The sequence below is a fragment of the Carlito syrichta genome, unplaced genomic scaffold, assembly GCF_000164805.1.
Source record: "Carlito syrichta isolate Samal-C Ts95f unplaced genomic scaffold, Tarsius_syrichta-2.0.1 Scaffold305279, whole genome shotgun sequence".
NCBI lineage: Eukaryota > Metazoa > Chordata > Mammalia > Primates > Tarsiidae > Carlito > Carlito syrichta.
In genome coordinates this window covers 282,057-309,778 of record NW_007249375.1, presented here as the reverse complement: position 1 = coordinate 309,778, position 27,722 = coordinate 282,057, and the positions used below count along the sequence as shown (strand labels likewise).

Genomic DNA, 27,722 nt, shown 5'->3' with positions numbered 1-27,722 from the left:
AGAATATACAGTTTTCTCACAGCATATGGAACAGTCTCCAAGGTAGATTATATGATAGGTCACAAATCAACTCTCAATAAATTTTAAAAAATCAAAACATATCAAGCACCTTCTTAGACCATAGCAGAAAAAAAACTAGATATTAACTCCAAGAAATGCTCACAAACCTGAACAAAAACATGGAAGTTAAAGAATCTGCTCCCGAACGATCTTTGGGGCAAGAATAAAATCAAGATGAAATTTTAAATTGCTCAAAATGAATGACAACAATAAAACAACTTATCAAAACCTCTGAACAAAGCCAAAGCTGTGCTCAGAGGAAAATTTATAGTGCTTAAGGCCTACATCAATAATACTGAAAGATCACATATCAACAACCTAATAACATCCAACCTCAAGGAACCAGACAAACATGAATAAACCAAAGCTACCAGAAGAAAAAAAAAATAATGAAATCAGGGCAGAACTAAATGAAATTTTAATTTTAAAAAATACAAAGGATCAATGAAACAAAAAGTTGGTTCTTTGAAAAGACAAACACAATCGATAGGTCACTAGCTAGATTAAGAAATAAAGAGAAGATTCAAAGTAGGTAAATCAGGAATGAAAATGGAGACATTACAACTGATACAACAGAAATTCAAAAGATCATCTGAGACTATGATTACCTCTATGCAAACAAACTACACAATCTAGAGAAAATGGCTACATTCTTGGAAATATACAATTCTCCACCCTTGAATCAGGAAGAAACAAAAACCCTAACTGACCAATAATGAGTAACAAGATGGAAGCAGTAATTAAAAATCTCTCAACACAAAAAAGTCAAGGAGCTGCAGCCAGATTCTACCAGATTTTTAAAGAAGAACTGGCACCAGGCTGGGAGAGGTGGTTCACATCTATAATCCCAGCACTTTGGGAGGCCAAGGTGAGAGAATTGCCTGAGTCCGTGGATTCGAAACCAGCCTGGGCAACTTGGTGAGAACTCAACTCTGCAATAAATCAAAAAAATTAGCCGGGCATGGTGGTGCATGCCTGTGTAGTTCCAGCTACTTGGAAGGCTAAGGTGGAAGGATCACCTGAGCCCTGCAGGTCAAAGCTGCAGTGGTCTAGAGCCTGCCACTGCACTCCAGCATTGGTGACAGAGTGAGAGTCCAAATAATAAGGAAAAAAAAAAAGAACTAGTACCAATTTTACTGAAGCAATTCCATAAGACTGAAGACAAAGGACTTCTCTCTAACTCATTCTACAAAGACAGTATTACTCTGCTACCAAAGGCTGGAAAAGAAAACAAAAAAAGAAAACTACAAACCAGTATCCCTTATGAACAAAGATGCAAAAATTCTTTTAAAAAATTTAGCAAACCAAATCCATCAGCACATTTTGTAAAAAATCCATAACCAAGTGGGTTTTATCTCAGGGAAGCAAGGGTGGTTCAACATACACAAGTTAATAAATGTGATTCACTAAATAAACAGAATTCAAAACAAAATCACAAGATCATTTCAATAGATGCAGAAAAAGCATTTGATAAAACTCAGCATCCCTTCAATGATAACTCTCAGAAAAAAAGGCATAGAGGGAACATTCCTCAAAATAATAAAAGCCATGTATGACAAACCCACAGCCAATGTCATCCTAAACAAAGAAAAAGTAACACATTCCCCCTCACCACTTGAACAAGGCAAGGATGTCCACTCTCACCACTCCTAGTCAACATAGTACTGGAAATTCTAGCCAGAGCAATCAGACAAGAGAAAGAAATTAAAAGTATCCAAACTGGAAAAGTAGAAATCAAGCTATCTCTTTATGCCAATGATATGATCTTATGCCTAGAAAATCCGAAAGACTCCTCTAAAAGACTCTTGTATCTGATAAATGAATTCAGTAAAGTTTCAGGATATAAAATCAGCACACACAAATCAGTAGCACTGCTATCCACCAATAGCAACCAAGCTGAGAATCAAATCAAGAACTGAACTCCATTTACAATAGCAGCCAAAAAGCTAAAATATCAAGGAATATATTTAACAAAGGAGGTGAAAGATCTTTACAAAGAGAACTACAAAACATTGATGAAATAAATTACAGAGGACACAAAGAAATAGAGAAACATCCCATGCTCATGGATTGGAAGAATCAACAGTGCTAAAATGCCCATATTACCCAAAGTAATCTACAGGTTCAGTGCAATCCCTATCAAACTACCAACATCATTCTTCACAGAATTAGGAAAAAAATCCTAAAATTCATATGGAACCAAAACTGAGCCAGAATAGCCAAAGCAAGATAGAAATTTAACAATTTCTCAAAATGAATGACAAAGAAACAAAAAATCAAAAAGAACAAAGCTGGAGCTATCACATTAACCTGACTTCAAAATATACCCAAGGTTGTGGTAACCAAAACATTATAGTACTGGTGTAAGAGCAGACACAGGGACCAGTGGAACAGAGAATTCAGAAATAAACACAAATACCTACAACCAACTGATCTTTGACAAAGCAGACAAAAACATATACTGGAGAAAGGACACCCTATTCAACAAAAGGTGTTGGGAAAATTGGATAGCTACATGCAGAAAAATGAAATTTAATACCTATCTCTACCCATATACAAAAATTAACTCAAAATGGATTAAAGATTTAAATGTCAGATCTAAGCCATAAAAATCCTAGAAGAAAACCTAGGAAAAACTCTTATAGACACATCAGTTTAAGCAAAGAATTTATGGTTGAAATACCAAAGCAAATTCAACAAAAGCAAAAATAAATGAGACAAACTAAAAAGCTTCTGCACAGCAAAAGAAATAAGCTCTATTGCAAATAGGCAACCTACAGAATAGGGAAATATATTCACAAACTATACCCCTGACAAAGGACTAATATCCAGAATCTACAAAGAACTCCAACAAATCAGCAAGAAAAAAAGCAAATAATCCCATTAAAAAGTGGGCAAATGACATGAACAGACATCTCTCAAAAGAAGATATACAAATGGTCAAAAAGCATATGAAAAAATGTTCAACGTTACTAATCCTCAGTGAAATGCCAAACAAAACCACAATGAGATACCACCTTACACCAGTCAGAATAACCATTATTTAAAAAATTGAGAAAAAACAGATGCAGATAAGAGGGAACACTTATACACTCTTGGTGGGGGTGTAAATTAGTACAACCTCTATTGAAAGTGGTATGGAGATTACCCAAAGAACTAAAAATAGATCTATCATTTGATTCAGCAATCTCACCACAAGGGATCTACCCAAAGGAACAGAGGTCGTTATATAAAAAAAGACACCTGCACCTACATGTTCAATGCAGCACAATTCACAATTGCAAAGATGTGGAATCAACCTAAATGCCCATCAACTGATCAGTGAATAATGAAAATGTAGTATATATACACTATGGAATACCATTCAGCTATCAAAATGACTGAGATGTCTTCTGCAGCAACTTGGATGGAACTGGAGAGTATCATCCTAAGTGAACTTATTCAGAAAAAGAAAACCAAACACCACGTTTTCACTTATAAGTGGGAGCTAAACTAAGGATCTGCAAAGGCAAAGAGAATGATATAATGGACACTGGTAACTCAGAAGGAGGAGGGCTGGAGGGACAAAAAAATCACCTACCAGATACAATATGCACAAGTGGGGGTGGTGGGTACCGTTAAAGTCCAGACCTCTTTGTCACTATAAAATGCAACCATGTAACCAAAAACTACTTGTACCCAATAAAGCTGCTGACATAAAGATAAAGAATTTTTATAAAAAGCATCTTCCTCCTACCAGATGCATTTGCTACTCCTTCTGTCTTTTATAGTCACAATTAAAGTCACTGAAGTTATAATAATTCACTCTACTTTGGGACTCTTCTGTTGGGATCTATGCAGCAGAAATGAAAACATATATGTACACAAAGATTTGTACCCAAATGTTCACTGCAGTATATTCATAATAGCTAAATACTGGAAACAATTCATATGATCATCAACTGACAAATGGATAAACAAAATATGTTATGTCCACATAATGGAATATTATAACTAATAAAATGGAAATTACTGATACCTGGTATGACATGGATTAATCTCAAAAATTTATGCTAAATGAAAGAAGGCAGACATAAAATACCATATACTGTATGATTTTGTTTATATGAAATGTCTACCAAAGGCAAGACATGGCAAGCAGTTTAGAAGTTATAGGAGACTAAGGATAGGAACAGAAATTGACAGTAAAAAAAAAAAAGCAGGAAGGAGCCCCCAGGAATGATCAAAATATTCTAAAGCTGTATTGTGTTGATAACTACACAACTCTAAGTTTACTAAAAAATTACTGAATTGTACATTTTAAATGAACGAATTTTATGGTATGTAAATTACACCTCAATGAAGCTGATTTAGGAACAAACAAGCAAACAAAACATAAAACGCTCTCAGAAAAATACAAAATTAGGCCTCAACAAATGAAAAGACATGCCATATTCCGGAAAAGGAAGACTCAAAACTCCAAAGATGTCACCTCTCCCTAATTTAATCTACAAATGCAGCCTCAATGAAAACACCATCATATGTCTCCCCAGTATCACCATCCCCATGTAAACAAGTTGATCATAAAGTTCACTTGGAAGACTAAATAAACAAGAGTATCCAGGAAAACATTAAAAATTCTATAAATCAAAACAGTGCTCTCCTACTGCAGAAATAGACAAAGAAATGGGACAGAATAAAAACTCCATAAATAGACCCAAATCCATATGAAAAATTTAACATATGACAAAGGTGGAATTATCTAAAGTCAAGAGGAAAATGAAAAATTTAATGACTGGTTTTGGGACCACTAGATAGTCACTTTAGAAAACTAAAATTGGGTCCATTCTTCATACAATACATGAGGATAAATACCAACTGCACCTGTGCTTTAAATGTAAAAAAAGAAAGAAAGAAAATTAAACAATACAAAGCCTGAAGGGCAGAAATAGTTAATTCTGTTATAACTTTTTAGTGGGAAAAATATTTCTAATTATGACTCAAAATCCAGAAGCAGTAATAATAAAAGCTGATAAATGTGACTTTTTGAAAAAAAATTTGGTATGAAAAATATATATAAGCAAAGTCAAGAAACTAATGATGAAGTTGGGGACAATGGTGTCTTATACAGGATGTATATCTCTAACATATAAAAAAACTTCTAAAATGGATAGAAGAATGAGGACCAACATCTTGATATTAAAACAAAGAAATGAGCAGACCAAACACAAGAAAAAAAATGCAAATGACCTAAAAATTTAAAAACACGAAAAAAAATGTAACATTGCACATGAAAAAAATACAAATTTAAAATATACTGACATACTATTGCTCACCTATCAAGGGGGGGGAATCACCCTAAATCTGACAACATAGTCTGTTAGAAAGACTTTTAAAAAAACAGGTATCTTCATACACTGCTGATGAACATGCAAAATGGTTACAATCCCACAGAGAAAAATGTGGCCATATTTTACAAGCAACATATGCAGTTATCCTTTATTCAACAATCCCTTTCTAGAATTCTATCCCAAAGACACAATGGCACAAAATACGAAATCACACATACAAAAAGCTATTTATTTCAGTGTTATCTGTAATACCAAAAGTCTACAAACTTATCATCAAGAAGAATGGCTGAACAAACTATGGTACAACCACATAAGGGAATACTATGAAACTGTAGGAAAAAATGGAATGAACAGAGGAATAAATATATCTACATATCTCTACATACTTTTATTCCTCTACAGTATTGCTATATACCCCAAAATAGTACATATTAAGTGAAAAAAGCAACAGACTTTTTTTAGTATATTTTTGAAGAGAAAAGATCAAAGAACAAACCAAAACTAAAGTCTAATAAAAATGGTTATCTATGAGGGAGGGGAAAGAGGGGACAAAGGTAGAAAGTTAGGCTTCACTATGTGTACCTGGTTTTAAAGTTTTGACTCTGAAGCCAAACAAATGTTTTACATAATTATAAAGCAAAAATTCCTTAAAAAAAGACCAACCCTGAAACAGGTGAATCTAAATAAATGCAAATTAAATTGGTGGTATGACCACACAGAAAACTGGCCAAGAGCAAAAAGGAATCACATACACACACAAAATACTTTAATCATATTCATTAGAATTACTATTAGTAATAATTGCAACTATTATTATTATTATTATCATTATTATTTTGTAAAGGCAGGGTCTCACTATGTTACCTTGGCTGGTCTCAAACTCCTGGGCTCAAGCAATCCTCCTGCCTCGACCTCCCAAAGTGCTGAGATTACAAGCGTGAGCCACCGACCAACCTATTTTTATTTTGAATCTAGTGCATTTGCGGGTATATATTTATAATATGTATAGGATAAAGCAAATAAATAATTGTTAACATTGTTAAAAATCAAGATTTTCAGTGTAAGAAAAAGGAGATACAAAGATAAGGCAAACATGCAAAAGCCCTAATCCTTAACTTGCAATGAAAATAGGCATTTAATAATGTATCTCTTTCTAAAATCTTTACATTCCTAGCTTTGTCCATCAAAAAGCTAAAAAGCAGAGAAAACCCAGTAGAGCCAAAAAAAAAAAAAATTCTTAATTCCTAGACTTTAGTCTCTAAATATCACTTTTCAATAAAAGAAAATCAGGAATACTTAAAAGAATGGCTGTTTCCAGCTTTGGGGCAGAAGTACAAGGTAAATCTGGCCCATCTTGATATACCAAAGAGTAAGGAGGTAATCAAAGAATACTAGAGTAGTATAAAAAAGACACAGATCCAACTTGAAAATGTTCCCACTGGCCAGATGAAACCATTTGAAAAGAATAAAAAGACTGCAACAAATTGAAACCTGGACATACTAAAATCCATGCATTTATAATGATACTTGAAAATTCAAAAACCTGTTTGGATGCAGCTAGTATCAACTCATTTTGAAAAGTAGTAAAAGAAGAAAAAGAATCAAGCATCCTTCTTGTCTTTCCTGCACTGCATTTCAGAATAACCAATTAGCTGGTAAAGAAAGAGTTCGTCCTTATAGAAAAACCTCTAATAAATGGAAGCAAAATAAATGTAAGCTAATAAATGTAAGCAAAATGACAGTTAGAAAATCAGCATTTTGTAACTCCTAACGAAATAACAGATCTAAGCAAGATCACAAAGCTGCTAAAAAAAATTACACAAAATGTTGATGGGTAACTTTAAAATGGAAGGATCAAAATGACACACCTCTGATCAATCTTAATATGAAATAGAAAGCACATGATATCATCAATGAAATATTGCCTAAACTAAACCAGAAACTAATCAAGCTTTTAGATTTAACCACCAGTCTGCAGGAAAATCTCATTTGATTTTAAAAAATCAAATCATATGTATTAAAATGTCTATGAGATGAAATAAGAATGGCAGAATGTCAATAATTAAGAAGAAAAATATGTTGGAGCTCATTGTACACTTCTATTTTGAAGTAGGCCTGAAAATGTTCATATAAAATCATAAAACCAAAAAATATAACTCTACCAATTCTATTTTTACAAAAAGAGAGAAGAGTATTCATAGATTTAGATACAATTCCTGGTATTAGGACTTTACAATTCCAAGGATTAGTTATCTTTTTAAGTAAACTTTAAAAAACACTTAAAAAGTGAATACAGTATGGGGTACACTTAGAAAACAATATACAGCTATTGGATAACTTTTTAAGGTCTAATATAAGGCAAAATGGTATCTACAGTTTGAGATAAAGTATCTAGCTACAGCATCACTCATAGAGTCAGCAAGTGCTATATCTCACACAAAGTAGGTGAGAATCATATGCTCTTGAAAAATGTCTGGTAACAAAAAACTGGTTCTAGCAATTACTGAGACACAAATACCTATGATGCCTAACTACATGAGTAAAATTACTTTCAAAATATGAGGACAATGATATTTCTAAATTAACATTTATTCAATCAAGCCCATAATCCCGACACTTTGGGAAGTCAAGGCAAGGGGATTGCCTGAGCTCAGGGGTTTGAGACCAACCTGGGCAACTTGTAAGACCTCGTCTCTACAATAAATCAAAAAATAAGCCAGGCATGGTACTGTGCGCCTGTAGTTCCAATTACTTGGAAGGTTGAGGCAGAAGGATCGTCTGAGCCTACCAGGTCAAGGTTGCGTTGGCTGTGAGTATTACACTGCACTCCAGCCTGGGCGACAGAGTGAGACACCAATTCAAAAAAGCAAAACTAAACAAAAAACATGTATTCAACATTTTATATGTAAATAAATAATTTAATTGTGAGACATCTGACTATTTTAACAACAGTCCTAAAAGTTTGTATTTTGGGGCAAGGTGGCCAAAACCTCTTTTCTTCCTCAGTGGTAAAATAGGACAGACATATTTAGGCTCTCTTATTTGGGAACATATATGGTAATTACATTTCCTTCAAATCTGAAGGAGTTATAATCTATATTACCTATTAATTTAAAACTTAACAAATTACAAAGAAGTCCTCACATCCACAATTAATTGGGAAATCCAAGCTATGGTACTATAAAATAAAAAGTTAATCAGCAGTTCAGATAAGGTTCTCTGAACAGATCACAGAAATATATCACTAAAATTAACATCTACCCTCAAACCTAGCTTCTATTAGGCTATTTTAAAATATCTGAAGTTCTTGACAAATATAGGAATAAAACAGAATGTATAAATTCTCAGTGTCACTGTCACCTGGGAATAATTCAATGTCCAACAAGCTTGCTAACAACCCAAGTGACATATCATTTTGGCTTGGATGCATGAATAAAAAGCCCTAATAAATTTAAAAGCCAACTAATAATGGTGCAGCAAGAGGAAAGTATTTCCAAGAAATCTGCTGATCATAATAAATGAACTGATGTTTGCCATACATTGTAAAATACTAACTTAAAATAACTTATTCTTAGGTGACTTGGTAAAACCAGTTAATTACACACAATTATTGTGCCTTGGAGTGTTTTAAGATATTACAGAATACTTAAAATGTAAACATTTTTTTCCATCAGTTCACTACAGCAATAGCCAATAAATATTGATGCACATTTTATGAAAAAGTCCCAGGAGCTCCAGAGTAACTAATATTCATCCATACAAATTATATTAACATTTAATAAACAAATCTACTTAAAATTCAAGACATTTCAACCCTATCCTAGCACACTAAAACATACTAAAAATTTGGGAGTCAGAAAGTCTGGGTTCAAGATCTAGCTCCACCATTTAAGTTAGCTAAGACACTTTGCAAATCATTTTATATGACAATATTTCTATTAATGCCAGCATTCAAAATGTTTCTAGAAGAAAAAAATCTATCTCCTAAAACCTAAGGAGGCCAATTCTTTGAAAGAGCTGAGATTTCTTGATAATAGAGTTAAGTCCCATCAATATTTTAGTTTAATTATCATGAATATAAATCATTCTAAAATTACTTTATAAATGTTTTATCTGTAATATGAGGGCGATGATACTGGAATCCATCCTCATAAGACAGCTGGGACAATTAAATGAGAATACACATAAATTACACAAATGCTAGGTGTTTTTATTATCATCATGACAACATGATTCACTGTTGTATGATAGAGGAATTAGATGCAAACTCCTTGGAGGGATTCTGGTAGCAATAGCTAACAAAATTTTAAATGCAAATACCTTCTGATATGCTTTTTAAAATTATTCCTTAAGATACATTTACATAGGTGTGCAAAAATGCATATACGAAGATGGTCAATGCAGCAAACATTCATCAACAAAAGTTGGTTTAGATACATTATGAAACATCCACGTAAAGGGAATACTATGCAACTGTTAAAAAAATTAGGATATCTACAGTGATATAATAAAGACCCACAGAAGTTATTTATTTATCCTTGCATAGGTTTCACATTTTCTGAAAGAGATAAGAAACTGCTAACAGTGACTTCTTCTGAGCAATAAGACTGGACCATCTGAAGTGGAGATGAACACATTTTCTATTTTATACTTTCTTGATCGTTTAAAGTTCTACACCAATGTGAATGTTATTATTAAATAACTACTAAAAAAATGAAATACCAGGCCAAGCATGGTGGTTCACACCTATAATCCCAGCACTTTGGTCAGTAATCCCAGTCCAAGAAGACTGCCTGAGCCCAGGGGTTTGAGACCAGTCTGGGCAACTTGGCAAAACCTCATCTCTACTTTATAAATAATAATAAAAATAAATTAGCTGGGCGTGGTGACACGCACCTGTGGTTCCAACTATTTGGAAGGCTGAGGTGGAAGAATCACCTGAGCCCAGTATGTCAAGGCTGCGGTACCTGTGAGCGTGCCACTGCAGTCCAGTCTGGGCGAAAGCGTGAGACTCCTACTCAAAAGAAACTAGTTTTAAACAAAGCAAAACATTTTTCTAGAAACCAGAAAACATTAGGGTACTTGGTTTCAACCTTTTGGATTTGTATTTCAAATGTTTATTTTCAGGGTAATATCTGCAAATAATGTAGTTGAAATAATGTAATTCTGCCAAGAAAGACATGCTACAGTACGTATTAAATAAGATTTAAAAATGAATTGTTTGTACTTATCTTCTTATTATATATTTTTTTTTGAGTTGGAGTCTCACTCTGTCACCCAGACTGGAGTGCAGTGGCTGCTCCCGGCCACCGCAGCCTCGATCTGCTGGGCTCCAGTGATACTTCCGCCTCAGCCTTCCAAGTAGCCGGACTTACAGGCGTGCGCTACCACACCCGGCTAATTTTTTGATTTATTGTGGAGATGAGGTCTCGCCTGCCCAGGCGGGTCTCGAACCCGCAGGCTCAGGCAATCCACTCACCTCAGCCTCCCAAAGGCGCAGGATTACAGGCTGAGCCACTTATCTTCAATACTTGAGACTATATGAACTTCTTGCTTCCCAGAAATAGATACTGACAGTGACTTTTACCTACTATATTCTCATTCCCCTACAAATATCAGCTCCGAAAAACTTCTGTTCCAAAAATCATGAATTTCGCAGCAACCTGGGTGGAACTAGAGTCTATAATACTGAGTGACCTCTCACAGAAACAAAGAATCGAGTATCACATGTTCTCACTCATATAATGGACCTTGAACATCCAATGTAATACTATAAGAACATGACTGGCAGTAGTAGGAAAGTATGGGGGGGAGGCGGGAGATGGGATTAATGGTAGCAAATATCTGTCTGGGGACAGGGAAACACCTCTTATTAACAAGAGTGCCTGAACGAAACGTATTTGTATACCTAACCCTTAACTGTACCCCACAATATCATAATAAAAAATATTGATTATAAAAAATAAAATTAAATTAAAAACTTCTGTTCCACATCACCAACCATTCTGCCTCACTAACTTCAAGCAGAAATTGGGCTCTGCTGCTCCTCCCAAAACTAGTGTCTTCACATTCTGACCACCTGAAAAAAATGTGACAAGCAAGACAACTCCTATTTTCATCTCCCTGTTTCTCAAGAGACTACAGGGAAGCCGGGCTCGGTGGCTCAAAGCCGGGCTCGGTGGCTCAGCCTGTAATCCCACGCCTTTGGGAGGCTGAGGTGAGTGGATTGCCTGAGCCCGCGGGTTCGAGACCCACCTGGGCAGCGAGACCTCATCTCTACAATAAATCAAAAAATCAGCCGGGCGTGGTAGCGTGCACCTGTAGTTCCAGCTACTTGGAAGGCTGAGGCGGAAGGATCGCCAGAGGCCAGCAGGTTGAGGATGCGGTGGCCGGGAGCGGCCACTGCATTCCAGTTTGGGGGACAGAGTGAGACTCCAACTCAAAAAAAAAAAAAAAAAAAAAAAAAAGAGACTACAGGGAATAGTTGCTGTATACCCCCCTCCCAGCTGCAAGTAATCTCAATGAACTTTAAAAACAAGTATTTGGGTATATTTTTTTAAATGGATGGAGTATGACTAAGCTAAAGATTAAGAACAAGGTTACTGGTTTTAGGGCTCTAGCAGGAATAAAAAATAAAAATGGAAAGGAAAAGACCCATATAGAAGAGCAGAAATGAGAAGAAATGGCACATCTGAACAGTAGAGTTGTAGGCTCTGACCTTAACAGGCAGGACATCAAACCAAACTGGGAAAGCTGCATCATTGTCAGTATTAGAAGCCGTGATTCTACTCCTTTAAAAAGCTCTCCCCAAGTCACATTCCTTTATTCCCTAATTTCACAAGAAATTAACCCTCCCCCTCAGTCAGACTTAGCTTTTTAATATTCACTTCAGCAACTCCCTTTTAATTACAACTGTAAAAATGATGCATTATCTTAAGATGGTTTGTATAATGGGACACACATTTCAGGACTGCACATAAACTTATTCTACATAAATATCACATTTATTCTATGCAAGTGTGTGAGAGAGTGTGCTTGTGTGACAGCATGATCGTGCTCTATTGCCCTATCAATTAAATTTTAATTGATCAATCATATGCTGTACTGAGCACTGTCGGGACTAAAAATCTATGGGTCCTAGTCTCAGAATGAAAGTTACCACTCGGGCAACCCCCTCCGGGTCCCCTCCTACTGTTGGAGCTTTTCTGTCCTCTCAATAAATCCTGCTTTCTAAAAAAAAAAAAAAAGAAAGTTACCACTCAAATACATGAAATTATTTTTCAGCTCTTAGGAACATGACAAGGTAACAACAAACAAGAACAGAGTACCTGAAAAAAAATATATTATTAACAAATCAAATCTAGACTAGATTTGTTCTTACTATGGTAGAATGTGAAAAAATCCATCATATAGGTATCTAAAGAAGAATTCATAAAATTAAACATATTAAAGCATGACAAGAAAAAAATTTTTGTGTCATAAATCAACACCTCAAATAAAATAAAACCTAATATGTAAAAGAAACAACTCTGACTTTTTGTCACTAGAAAAATTTTAAATTTTACCTTAGAATTGGAGTCACAGTTTAATACTACAGTTGACAATTTATTTACATGTCTTAAAAAAAAAAGTTGGCCGGGCTCGGTGGCTCAGTCTATAATCCCAGCACTTTGAGAAGCCGAGGTGAGTAGATTGCCTGAGCCTGCGGGACCCTGTCTCTACAATAAATCAAAAATTAGCCAGGCGTGGTAACATGTGCCTGTAGTTCTGGCTACCTGGAAGGCTGAGACAGAAGGATCGCCTGAGCCCAGGAGGTCAACGCTGGGATGGCTGTGAGCATGCCACTGCACTCCAGCCTGGGCAATGGAGTGAGACTCCAACTCAAAAAAAAAAAAAAAAAAAAGTTAAGATATCGTCTATATAAATCAAAATCAGTAAGACATAGAAACAAAAAAATTAGCACAATGCAATAGGTCCATGTTTAACTCAACTTAAACATTTTTACCTGAGGGAACAGCTGGATTATTTTGGTGGTTTTCACTTGCAGAAACAAACAAATCTTCCTCTCCTTCAGTAGATGAGCTGGAAGAAGATTCACTGGTGAGGTCGTTCTCACTAGAACTACTAGAACTGGGTAGCAAAGCATATTTTCTTCGGGCTAACACTTCTCGTTTTTTCCTCTGCATTAATATCCTCTCTTTTTGTTTCTGTGTCCTCTGTGAGGAGTTATTTTTCACAAATCTCTTTCTGCATGGAAGTCTCCTTAAAGAACTGCTATGAAAACAGGGTCTTTTCATTAACAATCCTGATACAGATTCTGTCTCTGTCCGAGGCCACTTTTGAGACCGTGCACTATGACTTCTACTTTTAGAACTCAAAATGGTCTGAGAATGTCTTACAGACACTTCTTTATCCTCATCTGAAGTCACGGTATCAGAATCTCCAAAATGCAGACTAGATGAGGGAGAAGAAAGACAATCACTAAAGGAGGAATCATTATCTTCATCACTTGGTGTTTCCAGGTGTTGCCTCAATCCTAATATTCCCTGGTTCTCTTTAACGCAGTTCTGCACATACGAAGGGCCAGCCTGCTGGCTTTTGCGTTTTTTCCTCACAACAACACTTTTTTCTTGTTCTTGTTGGTTACCATTCATGTCCTTCTCCTGTTTTTGAGAATCATCACACAGGTGAGAGAATTCATGCCCCACTTTACTATTAATCATCTCAACTCCTGAAGGAAAACTTTTGGCTGCCCCAATGGGCTCTGGATGCAAAAGGATCCCTTTCAGACTCTCCTGTGTCTTTGGTGCATCAGAAGGAACCTCACTCTTCATATCCACTTTTAAGGTATACAGCTCGTTAAATTCAGGAGTCCATTGAGACATGGAAAACTTCAAGGAAGGCCTAGAAGACACAATTAGATATTACGATGTTTAATGTGTTTTATTATACTATTTTATTATACTATTTAATACAAATTCCACTGAGACCATCCCTATATAGGCACAATTGCCTTCTCATCAGGATAGAAAATGGCTATAATAAATCATTTTACTGTTCTTATAAAACATTCCTCTCAGATCTCTCTACTCATGCTCCCAAATTTTAGAAATACAGTAAATATCACAGAGCATAAGTCTATCTGAAAACTTCTATTAACCCAAAACTAATCTTACTGTTTATCTTGCTACTTTCAGCAATATAACATTTAGTCAATCAAAAAATTTCTTCAAAACCTATTATAGTAAAATAGGTAAAAGAATTAAAATATAAAAGGCTAATCAGTCAACATGTTTTTTTTCCTGGCATGACATTTTAAAGTGCTATGTATTAAATATTTTCTGTACATTTAGATGGATATAATAAACTAATATGAATATAAGCTTCTCTTTCCCATGGTTCTTTCCTTTATATTTATTCCCTAATGAAAATATGAATTCTCCAGTAAATAGGAGGCACCACTATTTCATTTCAGTTTTAAATACAGAAAGGCTACAGCCAAGACTGAGTTTCTGAAGATCATGAAGTTAAGTAAACAGCAAAACAGAGCATAAAATCAAACTTCTCACAGCTAATCTAATTCTAAGTCATTTGACCTCTTAAATTACAGACTGCTGAGACAAGGGGACTTAGCATCTACATCAACAAAGGCACATATGAGAATAAAGATAATGTAAAAGAGTTGTAAATATGATGACCCAAAATGGAACAGATCCATCAGAAAAGCAGTTACTGTGACAAACCAAGAGCTTTACTAGTGCAAACCGTCAATATCTAAACAATGTTAACATACTTTTAACCTTTTATTAAGTATAATATATTCTAAATTTATAAATCAATGAGCACTCACAAAGTGAACACATCTATGCAATTAGCACACGGACTGAGAAACATAATCAGCACCTCAGAAATCCTCTTCCCATGACTACCATCCAACCAATCCTACCTTCTAACATCACAGACCTGGTTTGCCCTTAACATATATTTTTAAATAACTTCCTAGAAAGAGAGTAAAACAGATTTTTTTTTTTTTTTTGAGTTGGAGTCTCACTCTGTCACCCAGACTGGAGTGCAGTGGCCGCTTCCAGCCACCCCAATTTCGACCTGTTGTGCTCCAGCGATACATACCCCTCAGCCTTCCAAGTAGCAAAATTACAGGCGAGCACTACCACGCTCTGCTAATTTTGGGTTTATTGTAGAGATGAGGTCTCTCCAAGTTCCCCAGGTTGGTCGCAAATCTGTGGGCTCAGACAATCCACTCACCTCAGACTCCCAAAGTCACGGGATTACAGGCTGAGCCACCAAGCCCAGCATAACAGATATTAATTGACATGTTTTTTCCTCTCTACAAATGAGCCATTAAAATACACCATCTCACAAGTCTCCCACATTATTATAATATATAACTTTATTACCAGAACAAATGACAGCAATTAAGAAATGGAGCCGGGCATGGTGGCTCACACCTGTAATCCAAGCACTTTGGGAGACAGAGATGAGAGGACTGCCTGAGCCCACAGGTTTGAGATCAACCTGGGCAACAAGGAGAGACCTCGTCTCTATCATAAATTAAAAAAAAAAATTAGCTAGGTGTGGTGGTGTATGCCTGTAGTTCCAGCTACTTGGAAGGCTAAGGTGGAAGGATCACCAGAGCCCAGCAGGTCGAGGCTACACTGGCCATGAGCACGCCACTGCACTCCAGTGTGGGCGACAGAGACTTCCACTCAAAAAATAAAAATAAAAAATAAAAATAAGAAATGGAATAGGTAGGCCAGGCTTGGTGGCTCATAATCCCAGCACTTTGAGAGGCCATGGTAGGAGGACTGCTCGTGCCCAGGAATACACAATCAGCCTGGACAACACAGTGAGAACAAATCTCTACAAAAACATAAAAATCAAATAATGAGCCAGGCATGGTGGCGCGTGTTTGAAGTGTTGGAAGATTATCAGAGATTACTATGTACAACCATATGGAAATAAACTTGATAACCTAGATGAAATGGAAGACTTTCTGACATCACACAACCTATCCAAGTTGAAACAAGAAGACATCGAGACAATGAATAGAGCAATAACAACCCAGGAAATCGACTCTGTCATATGAAAATTACCTACAAAAAAAAGCCCTGGACCAGATGTATTTCCAGCAGAATTCTACAAAACATACAAGGAAGAGCTGATACCAATCCTATTAAAAGTACTCCAGGCTGGGCTCAGTGGCTCAGCCTGTAATCCCAGTGCTTTGGGAGGCCGAGGTGTGCGGACTGCCTGAGCCCGTGGGTTCAAGACCCACCTGGGCAACTTGGCAAGACCTCATCTCCACAATAAATCAAAAAATTAGTCAGGCATGGTAGCGCGTGTCTGTAGTTCCAGCTACTCGGAAGGCTGAGGCAGAAGGATCGCCGGAACCCAGCAGGCGAGGCTACAGTGGCCGGGAGCAGCCACTGCACTCCAGTCTGAGCAATAGAGTGAGACTCCACCTCAAAAAAAAGTACTCCACGCAATTGAGAAAGATGGAATTCTCCCCAAATCATTTTATGAAACTAACATTACACTGATATCCAAACCGGGTAAAGATGCAACAAAGAAAGAGAACTATAGGCCAATATCCCTTATGAACATAGATGCAAAAATCCTCAACAAAATTCTAGCAATCGGATCCAAAAGCACATCTCAAAAATCATCCACCATGACCAAGTAGGCTTCATCCCCAGGATGCAGGGTTGGTTTAAAATTCACAAGACCATATACGTAAAATACATCAACAGATGTAAAAACAAGAACCACGTGATTATCTCATTAGATGCAGAAAAGGGTTTTGATAAGATTCAGTATCCCTTCTTGATAAAACCCTCAAACACCTAGGCACAGAAAGAACATACCTCAAAATAGTAAGTGCCATCTATGACAAACCCACAGCTAACATACTGCTAAACGGACAGAAACTAGAAACATTTCCCCTGAAAACTAGAACAAGACAAGACTGTCCACTCTCACCCCTCTTGTTCAATATTGTGTTCGAAGTCCTAGCCCAGGCAATTAGACAAGAGAAGGAAATCAGGGGTATCCAAATAGGAAAAAAGGAAGTCAAGTTATCCCTCTTTGCTGATAATATGATCCTATACCTTGAAAATCCAAGAATTTCTGTCAAAAACCTGCTTGCACTGATAAAAGACTCTGGTAAAGTCTCAGGGTAAAAAATAAATGTACAAAAGTCAGTTGCATTCCTATATAACAACAACAAGCAGGCAGAGACCCAAATAAAAAGCAAAATCCCACTCACAACAGCCACAAATAAAATGAAATACATCGGCAACTTCCTAACCAGAGAAGGTGAAAGACCTTTACAATGAGAATTACAAAACACTGTTCAAAGAAATCCAAGAAGACACAAACAAATGGAAAAATATACCATGCTCATGGATAGGAAGAATCAACATTAAGATGTCCATCCTACCAAAGGCAATCTACAGATTCAATGCAATACCCACTAAGTTACCAACATCATTCTTCTCAGATCTGGAAACGACAATGCAGAAATTCATATGGAAACATAAACGACCACAAATAGCCAAAACAATCCTTAGCAAGACAAAACAAGGCAGGAGGCATCACAATCCCAGATTTCAAACTCTACTATAAAGCTACATTAATCAAAACAGCTTGGTATTGGTATAAAAATAGGCACATAGACCAATGGAACAGGATAGAGATTCTGGAAGCAAAGCCTCAATTCCTCAACCAACTCATCTTTGACAAAGCCTCCAACAAAAACTACTAGGGAAAGGAAAGCCTATTCAGTAAACGGTGCTGGGAAAACTGGCTGATCACATGCAGAAGATTGAAACAGGACCCTTACCTATCACCAAACACAAAAATTAACTCTAAATGGATCAAAGATCTAAACGTAAAACCTCAAACTGTAAGAACCTTAAAAAATACAGGAGACACCCTTATGGAAATTGGATCGGGCAACAAATTCCTATCCAGAACCCTAAAGGTCAATACCTTAAGAAATAAGATAGAAAAGTGGGACCTCATCAAATTAATGAGCTTCTGCAAAGCAAAAGAAACCATCAAGAGAGCAGGGAGACACCCCACAGAACGGGAAAATATATTTGTCAACCGTATATCTGACAAAGGTCTAACATCTAGGATCTACAAGGAACTCAAATGCACCAAAGGGAAAAAAACAAACAGCCCCTTTAAAAAGTGGGCAAAAAGCCAGGCTCGGTGGCTCAGCCTGTAATCCCGTGCCTTTGGGAGGTTGAGGTAAGTGAACTGCCTTAACCCCGCGGGTTCGAGACCCACCTGGGCAGCAAGACCTCATCTCTACAATAAATCAAAAAATCAGTCGGGTGTGGTAGCGCATGCCTATAATCCCGGCGACTTGGAAGGCTGAGGCGGAAGGATCGCCGGAGCCCAGCAGGTCGAGGCTGCGGTGGCCGGGAGCAGCCACTGCACTCCAGTCTGTACGACAGAGTGAGACTCCAACTCAAAAAAAATAAAAATAAAAATAAATAAAAGTGGGCAAAAGACATGAATAGACGCTTCTCAAAAGAAGATATACAGGCAGCCAACAGACACATGAAAAAGTGCTCAGCCTCACTCATCATCAGAGAAATGCAAAGCAAAGCCACAATGAGATACCACCTAATCCCTGTAAGAATGGCCATCATTAATAAAACAAACAACAACAGATGCTGGTGAGGATGTGGAGAAAAAGGAAATCTTCTACACTGCTGGTGGGAATGCAAACTTGTACAACCTCTCTGGAAAACAGTCTGAAGATTTTTGAAAGAACTAGAAATTGACCTTACATATGACCCAACAATTCCCCTATTGGGAATATACCCGAAGGAACTCAAATTATTCTACGAAAAGGATACCTGCACACGTATGTTTGTTGCAGCTCTATTCACAATAGCAAAAACACGGAACCAACCGTGTAACCCATCGAAGCTGGACTGGATTAAAAAAATGTGGCACATATACACAGTGAAATATTATGCAGCCAAAAAGAAAGATAAATATAAGAACTTTGCAGCAAATTGGATGGACTCTTGGAGTCTATCATACTCAGTGACTTAACACAGAAACAAAGAACTGAGTTCCATATGTTCTCACTCATAAGGTGACCTTGAACAATTATAATGATATAAGAAAGTGATTGGCAATAGTGGAAAACTGTCAGGGGAGGCGGGGTGAGACTGGCAGTTGAGGGAAACTGCTAGGGGAGGGAGGGACATACCTCATCAACAAGGGTACCTACATGATCAAAGTTTGTATACCTAACCCTGAATTGCACCACACATCTTTATAATAAATTAATTAATAAAAATTAAAAAAAAAACAAAACAAAAATAAAAAAAGAAATGGAATAGCTAGGCCAGGCGTGGTGGCTCATAATCTCAGCATTTTGAGAAGCCAGGGGAGGAAGACTGCTCGAGCCCAGGAGTGCAAGATCAGCCTGGACAACACAGCAAGAACTCATCTCTACAGAAACATAAAAATCAAATAATTAGCCAGGCATGCTGGCGTGTGTTTGAAGTCCCAGCTACTTGGGAATCTGAGGCAGGAGGATTGAGGCTGCAGTGAGCCATGATTGTACCACTGCACTCCAGCCTATGTGACAGAGTGAGATCTCAACTCGAAAAAATTTTTTAAAAAAAGTATGGTCTATATTGGCTTTTAATCATGCTTTTAATCGCACTTTAGGAGGCTGAGGTGGGAGGACTGTTTGAGGTCAAGAGTTTTGAGACCAGCCCAGGAAACATGAGACCTTGTCACTACAAAAAGAAAAAAAAAATCCAAAAATTAGTGGGAAATAGAGGCATGTGTCTGTAGTCCTGGCTACTAGGAAGGCTGAAGTGCCAGAACTGCCTGAGCCCAGGAGTTTCAGGCTGTAGTGAGACATGATCACGCCTCTGCATCTAGCAGGGGTGAAAGAGTGAGACCTTCACTCAAAAAAAGAAAAAAGAGAAAGAAAGAAATGGAATGGAATGGAATGGCATATTCCTACAGAAAGTTATCAAAACCACCATCTCCTTTTATTCTTATTTATAAGGACAGGCAGTGCTATATTCAAGATCAGCCATCAAGCCCTGTCTGGAGTTCAACAAGATTTGTGGTAAAGTAGGAACACAAAGATGAGTGAATATATGGGCACAGCAATAAAAAAAAATACAAGAAGCGCCAATGAGACAAGGACTGGCATTATTAAAAGTAAGAAAACACATGTCACAATGATAAGACACAGGTATGTATGATTTAAGAGTTGAGGGGGCCAATAGGATGGCTATAGCAAAAAAATACAGATAATAACAAGAGGTGGAGAGGATGCAAAAAAATTGGAACCCTCACACATTGCTGGTAGGAATGTAAAATGGGACAGTCACTTTGGGAAGCAGTCTGGCAGTTCCTCAAAAGACTAAACATAGAATTGCAATATGACCCAGTATTTCCACCTCTAGGTATACACCCAAAAGAAACAAAAAGATACATTCATGCAAAAACTCTGGCATTCATTTTGTTTCCACTTTTTGGATGTTATGACTAATGCTGCTATGTGTAAGTTAGAAAAATTCATTAAGAATACCCATACAACTTTGAGGAATTCTATTTTAAAACCGTAATACACTGCAAGTGGTATGAACCTTCACTATAAATTATGAATATTTGTTTTGAGTCAAATAAAAGTTTGATGATTAATTCTACAAGACACTAAAGGAACAAGATTTCAAAAGAAAATAGCCAAGTTTTATAGAATATCAGAAATTAACTAGAAATATGTCCACCATTTAACTATTTTTTTTATTTTTTCTGAGTCAGAGGTCTCACTCTGTTGCCCAGGTTGGAATGCAGTGGCACGATCACGACTTACCACAGCCTCGACCTCCTGCTATCCTTCCACCTAAACCTCCCAAGTAGCTGGGACTACAGGCATGTACCACCATGCCTGGCTAATTTTTTTATTTTTTTATTTTTATTTCTCTAGAGATGAGATCTCACTATGTTGCCCGGGCTGGTCTCAAAGTCCTTGGCTCAAGCAGCCCTCCTGCCTTAGCCTCCCAAAGTACTGGGATTAATTACAGCCATGAACCACCACTCCCAGTCTATCTTTTTTCATATAATTAAATGAAAAAATAATATTTGTACACAGGGATAGTACTTAGAGTTTTTGTTTTATTTTTTTTTTAATTTTTAAGTCAGAGTCTCACTCCATCACCTAGGTTGGAGTACAGTGGCATGCTCCTGTCTACCCCATGTCGACCTGCTGAGCTCCGGTGATCCTTCCACTTTAGCCTTCCAAGTAGCCGGAACTATAGGCATGGGCTGCCTACCACACCTGGCTAATCTTTTTTTTTTTATTTATTGTAGAAACAAGGTCTCACCAAGTTGCCCAGGCTCAGGCAATTCATTCACCTTGGCCTCCCAAAGTGCTGGTATTACAGGTTGAGCCACTGAGTTCAGACTTTATTAAAATTTTAATTCTCTTCTACTGATACTTACTTTATTATGTACCATTTTAAGTGTACTAAATAACTGCCTGACAGAATACTCTCTCCTTTTACCTAAATACTTTATAATGACCACTACTTATAGCTAGGTAGTATAAACAATACACTGTTGCATATTCTAAAGTATCAAAATTTCATTAGCAAGAAGAGTATTTCTCCTCAAAAGGCATCAGTATGGACTCTTAAATGCATTAGCAAAGTGAACATATTAACCTAAATTTATTAAAAAGAGATTTTTGCTAGAAGTATACAATCTAATAATGTACTCAATTATGAAAAGAACGGTAAGAACCCTTGATAAATTTATTAGCAAATAATTAACTTGTAGCCTGATACCTGGTGGAAAGGAGAAAGTTAAACTCAGAATAATGGTTGATTCACCAATTGTCTAGATTTTATATTAAAAAAGAATAACTTGTTAAACTGCAAGACAAACTGAATTTCTTTACAGGAGACTAGATCTAAAACAAAAATGCAAAAATAGAGCAGTGATCAAAGCAACCTACACTGAATAGACAATAAAAGTTCAGAAAATAGACAGTCATCTGTTATCAAAAGATTCATCTGGATCCTTGTTGACCATGGGAATTAAAATAAAATAAATAACTACAGACAATTCGAATAACAGTTCTAAAAAGAGGTAAGTATAGATATAATGTTATCAGAACACAGAAAAAAACAGAATAGTATGAAGAGATGTCCAGGATAAAATTACAGACTACAAAAGCTGTATTTGTTGAATCAACAGTTGCAGCAGGTTACAGTACATATCAGAGACTGCATGTGACATTGATCAGCACCTAACATTCTATAAGCAAAACACACGAGACCTCCACAGTACCAACCTTCAAAGAATTAAGAGATTGAGGAGAGAGACATACAGATTTCAAGGCACCAAAAGAAATACACTGCAAAGATATTCAACCTGGAGAGCAGAGATAGCGACTGAGAAGGTTTTGAGAAGAAATCCATTATTTGAAGGTTAGATAAGAGTTAGAAAAGAGGAAAACAGAGTGGAAGGAGGCAGATGAAGCAGAAGAAGCAAGCCATTCTAAAATGTTTTTATTCTGAAGAATATAATAAAAGTAAGATTTTCACACCTTGAAAATCTTAAAACTGGAAAGTTACATCACTACAGTCGCGCTTTCAATGGATCATCTGGTAATGAGATATGAAAAAAAGGACTGGAGAGGGCAGAAAAAGCCATTTTAGAGGTTGTTACTATATAAAGCAAGGAAATACAAAGATACACAAGGCTAAGCATAAAATTCAGAGATAAAGAAGACACAATCACCAGGATTTTGTTAACCTTTGGATAGGAAATATCCACTGTTACTATCCTGGTCCAAATTGTTAAAATCTTTTGCCTATAACAGAGTCCTAACTGGTTTTCTTATTTCTACCAACAATCCATTTCTATACTTGAATGTACCTTAAGACTATAAATCAGATCAGGTTACCCATGTTCAAAATCCTCCAATGGTTTCCAAGTGTTTAAAAACAAAATCTCAGTTCTTTAGCATATCTTACAAGATCCTATATAATTTCAAATCCCTGTCTGTATCTCTTACCAGACGTCTTTAATCACTAGATTGCAGCCAAGTTGGGCTTCTTTTTGTTCCCTTAACATGACAAGCTTTCTCCATCTCAGGGCCTTTGCACTCTGGGTTCCCCATGCCTATAATTGCTTTTCCCAAAGATTCATAAAGGCTAACTTAGCTTGGTCACACACTCCACTAGCAGTCCTGGCCAATGACTAAGTGTGGCAAGGATACTAAATTAGGCTTTTCCCTTGAAGACATCAGACTCCTTTGATGGTTTACTGTGTCTAGGACTCTGATGACCTTGCTGAAACTTCTTTAGACTTCACTCAATCTTCTGTTCCTCTTTCCTTCACTCAGGATCAGACTTAGATCATGGTTTGACAGTTCTCAGTTTTCTTCAGTTTCCTTCTCATTTTCTCTCACAGACATATCCCCTAATAAAATCTTTGCACAGTGTACATAAGACACTACCAGCAGACTGAAAAGGCAACCCATGAAACAGGAGAAAATATTTGCAAGCCATGTATCTGATAAGGGATTGATACCCAGTACATATAAAGAACTCTTAGCACTCAACAACCAAAATATCACCGGATTATAAAAATGGGCAAATGACTTGAACAGTCATTTCTCCAAAGAATATATACAAATGGTCAATAGCACATGAAGAGATGCTTAATGATATCACTAATCATTAGGAAGACACAAATCATGTAGGGTGTGGTGGCTCACACCAGTAATTCCTCTCACCTCCACCTCCCAAAGCGCTGGAATTACGGGCATGAGCCACATGCTCAGCGCAAACAGATATTTACATACCCATGATCATAGCAGTATTATTCACAACAGCCAAAAGGTAAAGACAGTCCAAGTACCCATCAACAGATAAACAAAATATATATACATACAATGGAATATTAGTCAGCCTTAATAATGAAACCCTGATACATGCTACAACATGGGTGAAGCTTGAAGACATTATGTTAAGTGAAATAAGCAGACACAAAAAGACAATCATTGTATGATGTCATTTATGAGGGGACCCAGAAATAACTGGAATTTATTTATTGAAAATTGTGTATTTATTCTTACATGTTTAAATTTCAGTCACCTTCAAAGTATTCTCTGTTTGATGCAATACACCTATGGAGACACTTTTCCCACTGCCTAAAACAGTTTTTTAACTCATCGATTGTGATGCCTTTTAGTGTTTCTGTATCAGCAAAACGTTTCCCTTTGAGGACTTTTTTCACCCGGAAAAACAAAGAAAAATCACTCAGACAAGATCGGATGAATAGGGAGGGTGGAGTATTAGGGTCATGTCGTTTGGGTCAAAAACTGTTGAACACTCAGCACAGTGTAGACAAGTGCGCTTGTAAATTACCCGTCATGTAATGGGCAAAAGTGCCAAAAGAATATTAAAAAAAAATTCAGTGAAACCAAACATAGTCTCTCACAACAGCTCTAGCTGTTACACTGATGTCAATGGGTTCCTAGAACACTTACCTAGCAAGGGAGCCTATACTACAAGGGTTCCGCCATCCAAAAGATAATTCTGGGGTTTTTGCCCCTCCCCCATATATGAAGTACCCAGAGTTGTCAAATTCATGTAAAGTAAAAGGTGGTTGCAAGGGATTGGGAGATGGGGGAAGTATGGGAATTAGTGTTTAATGAGTACAGAGTTTCAGGTGAAAACATTAAAAAATTGTGAAGATAAATAGTAGTGATGTTTCACAACAATGTACTTAATCCAAATTGTACACTCAAAAATGGTTAAAATAGTAAACTTTGTTATGTACATTTTACCACCAAAAAATAAATATATCCCTGCACATTTAATCCCATCTTGGTATCTACTTCTCAGAGGACCTAGACTAACACACACTCCATTTTATTTTATTTTATTTTATTTATTTATTTTTTTTTTTAATTTTTGAGTTGGAGTTTCACCCTGTCACCCAGACAGGAGTGCAGTGGCCGCTCCCGGCCACCGCAGCCTCGACCTGCTGGGCTCCGGCAATCCTTCTGCCTCAGCCTTCCAAGTAGCCGGAATTACAGGCGCGCACTACCACACCCGGCTGATTTTTTGATTTATTGTAGAGATGAGGTCTCACCAAGTTGCCCAGGCGGGTCTCAAACCCACAGGCTCAGGCAATCCACTCACCTCAGTCTCCCAAAGGTGCGGGATTACAGGCTGAGCCACCGAGCCCAGCTACACACTCCATTTTACAGAACCATCCTCTCTTCTACATCACTCAAATTCATATCCTGTTTTTTATAATAAAGTATTTGCCACTAACTGAAATGATCTTATTAGCCTATTTATTATACAAGTCCTCTCATTAGAATGCAAGTTCCATGAAAGCAGAAGCCTCATCTGCCTGATTTCTAGGAACTAGAACAGTTGATTGGCACATAGTAGGCACTCAATGAATTTTTAAAATTGCATTTATCAGTAAAAGAATGGGTGAAAGAAGCCAGGTGTGGTGGTTCACATCTGCAATTCCAGCACTTTGGGAGGTGCAGGTGAGAGGATTGCCTGAGCTTAGGGATTTGAGATCAGCCTGGGCAACTTGGCAAGACCTCGTCTCTACAATAAATCAAAAATTTAGCCAGGCGTGATGGCACATGCCTGTGGTTTCAGCTACCTGGAAGGCTAGGGTAGAAGGATTACCTTAGCCCAGCAGGTTGAGGCTGCGGTGGACATGAGCCTGCCACTTCGCTACAGCCTAGGCGACAGAGCGAGACTCTGACTCAAAAAAAAAAAAAAAAAAATAGATAAAAGTAAAAATTAACTGCTGTATTTCTAGCTTGGGTAACTTAGAATATGATGATGCCAATCAATAGAAAAGAGAAAAAATGCCAAATGAGAACAGTAATAGCAAAATTTGGAAAGTAATGTCTAGGATTTTTTTTAACATTTACCACCCAACTTCCTGTTTCAGAAGTTCAGGAACCACAAAAGACATTTATCATATAGTTGGGGGTCCATTAGCTATATGCCCTTAAAATAGAAAAACTGAGCATAAAACAGAAAAGTAGGGAACCAAGAGAATTTTTTACTATATAAAGCTGGTAAAGTGATCTACACACTACTTCTCAAGTCACAGTAAATATTAAATAGCAAAGTGGTTGCCTCTTCTACGAAATCTATAAAGTTCACTCTTCATGTCTGTTAGCATCTCAAGGTTCAAGGTTAAAAGGAAAACACTCAAACAAGAAAACTGGCTGGATCTAGCTTATGGACATGTTTTGCTTGGCCTGCACAATTAAAAATAAAAATTGATGGTTAATGTTGAAACACTATAAGCATTCTCATTAAAACCAGGAAGAAAAAAGGTATTCATTGCTACAAAATGTTGTTGCAGAAAAGCTAGTCAAGTTATTCAAACAAGAAAATGTACATAAATATTAAAAGGGAGGTAAATTTTTTCAGTATTTGCAGATGGCATTGACAAATGAGATCACTGGAAAACCACTAGAAATAAGACAGACCAATTATGTGTATGCTTACCACAACAATACTCCAAAATCAATGACTTTTCCTTTATATAAACAGTAGCCAGGTAGATAATACTACAGAATAACAAATATGTGCCACTCACAATAGGGGTAAAAAGGCGTAATACCTAGTATCAAATTTAACAAGAAACACACAGGGCCTATATGAAAACAATCATAGCAATGTCAATTATGAAAAAATTAATGGAAAATTCAATGTGATCCCAAAATACTAGCAAATTCATAAAACAGGGTACACTAGCATGCTATTTCTCCTTGCCTTCAAAGATTTGGTCATCTGTAGTCTACCAGAATACCACAGAACTGTTCATAGGCTGCATTAAGCAGCTCAGAATTTTCCTCACTTCAGGGACATCCTTCATTCCATGTTGCTCTGGATATTATTGCTCATGATAATTAAGAGTAGTAAAGATAAAGTACAAAGGAGTTTAGAACTGTTAGATTCAGAAAGCCAGATAATCGTTGCCTTATGCCGGGCTCAATGGCTCAGCCTGTAATCCCGCGCCTTTGGGAGGCTGAGGTGAGTGGAATGCCTGAGCCCGCGGGTTCGAGACCCGCCTGGGAAACTTGGCGAGACCTCATCTCTACAATAAATCAAAAATTAGCCAGGTGTGGTAGCGCGCGCCTGTAGTTCCAGCTACTCAGAAGGCTGAGGTGGAAGGATCGCCGGAGCCCGGAGGTCAAGGCTGTGGTGGCCAGGAGCGGCCACTGCACTCCAGTCTGAGCGACAGAGTGAGACTCCAACA

General features: G+C 37.1%; 1 protein-coding gene across 4 annotated transcripts in view; it reads right to left on the bottom strand.

Annotated features, from left to right (window-relative positions):
* The window catches only part of RNF111 (ring finger protein 111), a 107,646-nt gene that overhangs the window by 54,654 nt on the left and 25,270 nt on the right, over positions 1 to 27,722 (bottom strand). For all 4 annotated transcript variants that reach the window (XM_021714150.1, XM_021714148.1, XM_008061476.2 and 1 more), the window contains exon 2: positions 13,396 to 14,294. In XM_021714150.1, coding sequence (XP_021569825.1) covers positions 13,396 to 14,275 — 880 coding nt within the window. In that variant the 5' untranslated portion in view covers positions 14,276 to 14,294. The remainder of the gene's footprint in view (positions 1 to 13,395; positions 14,295 to 27,722) is intronic.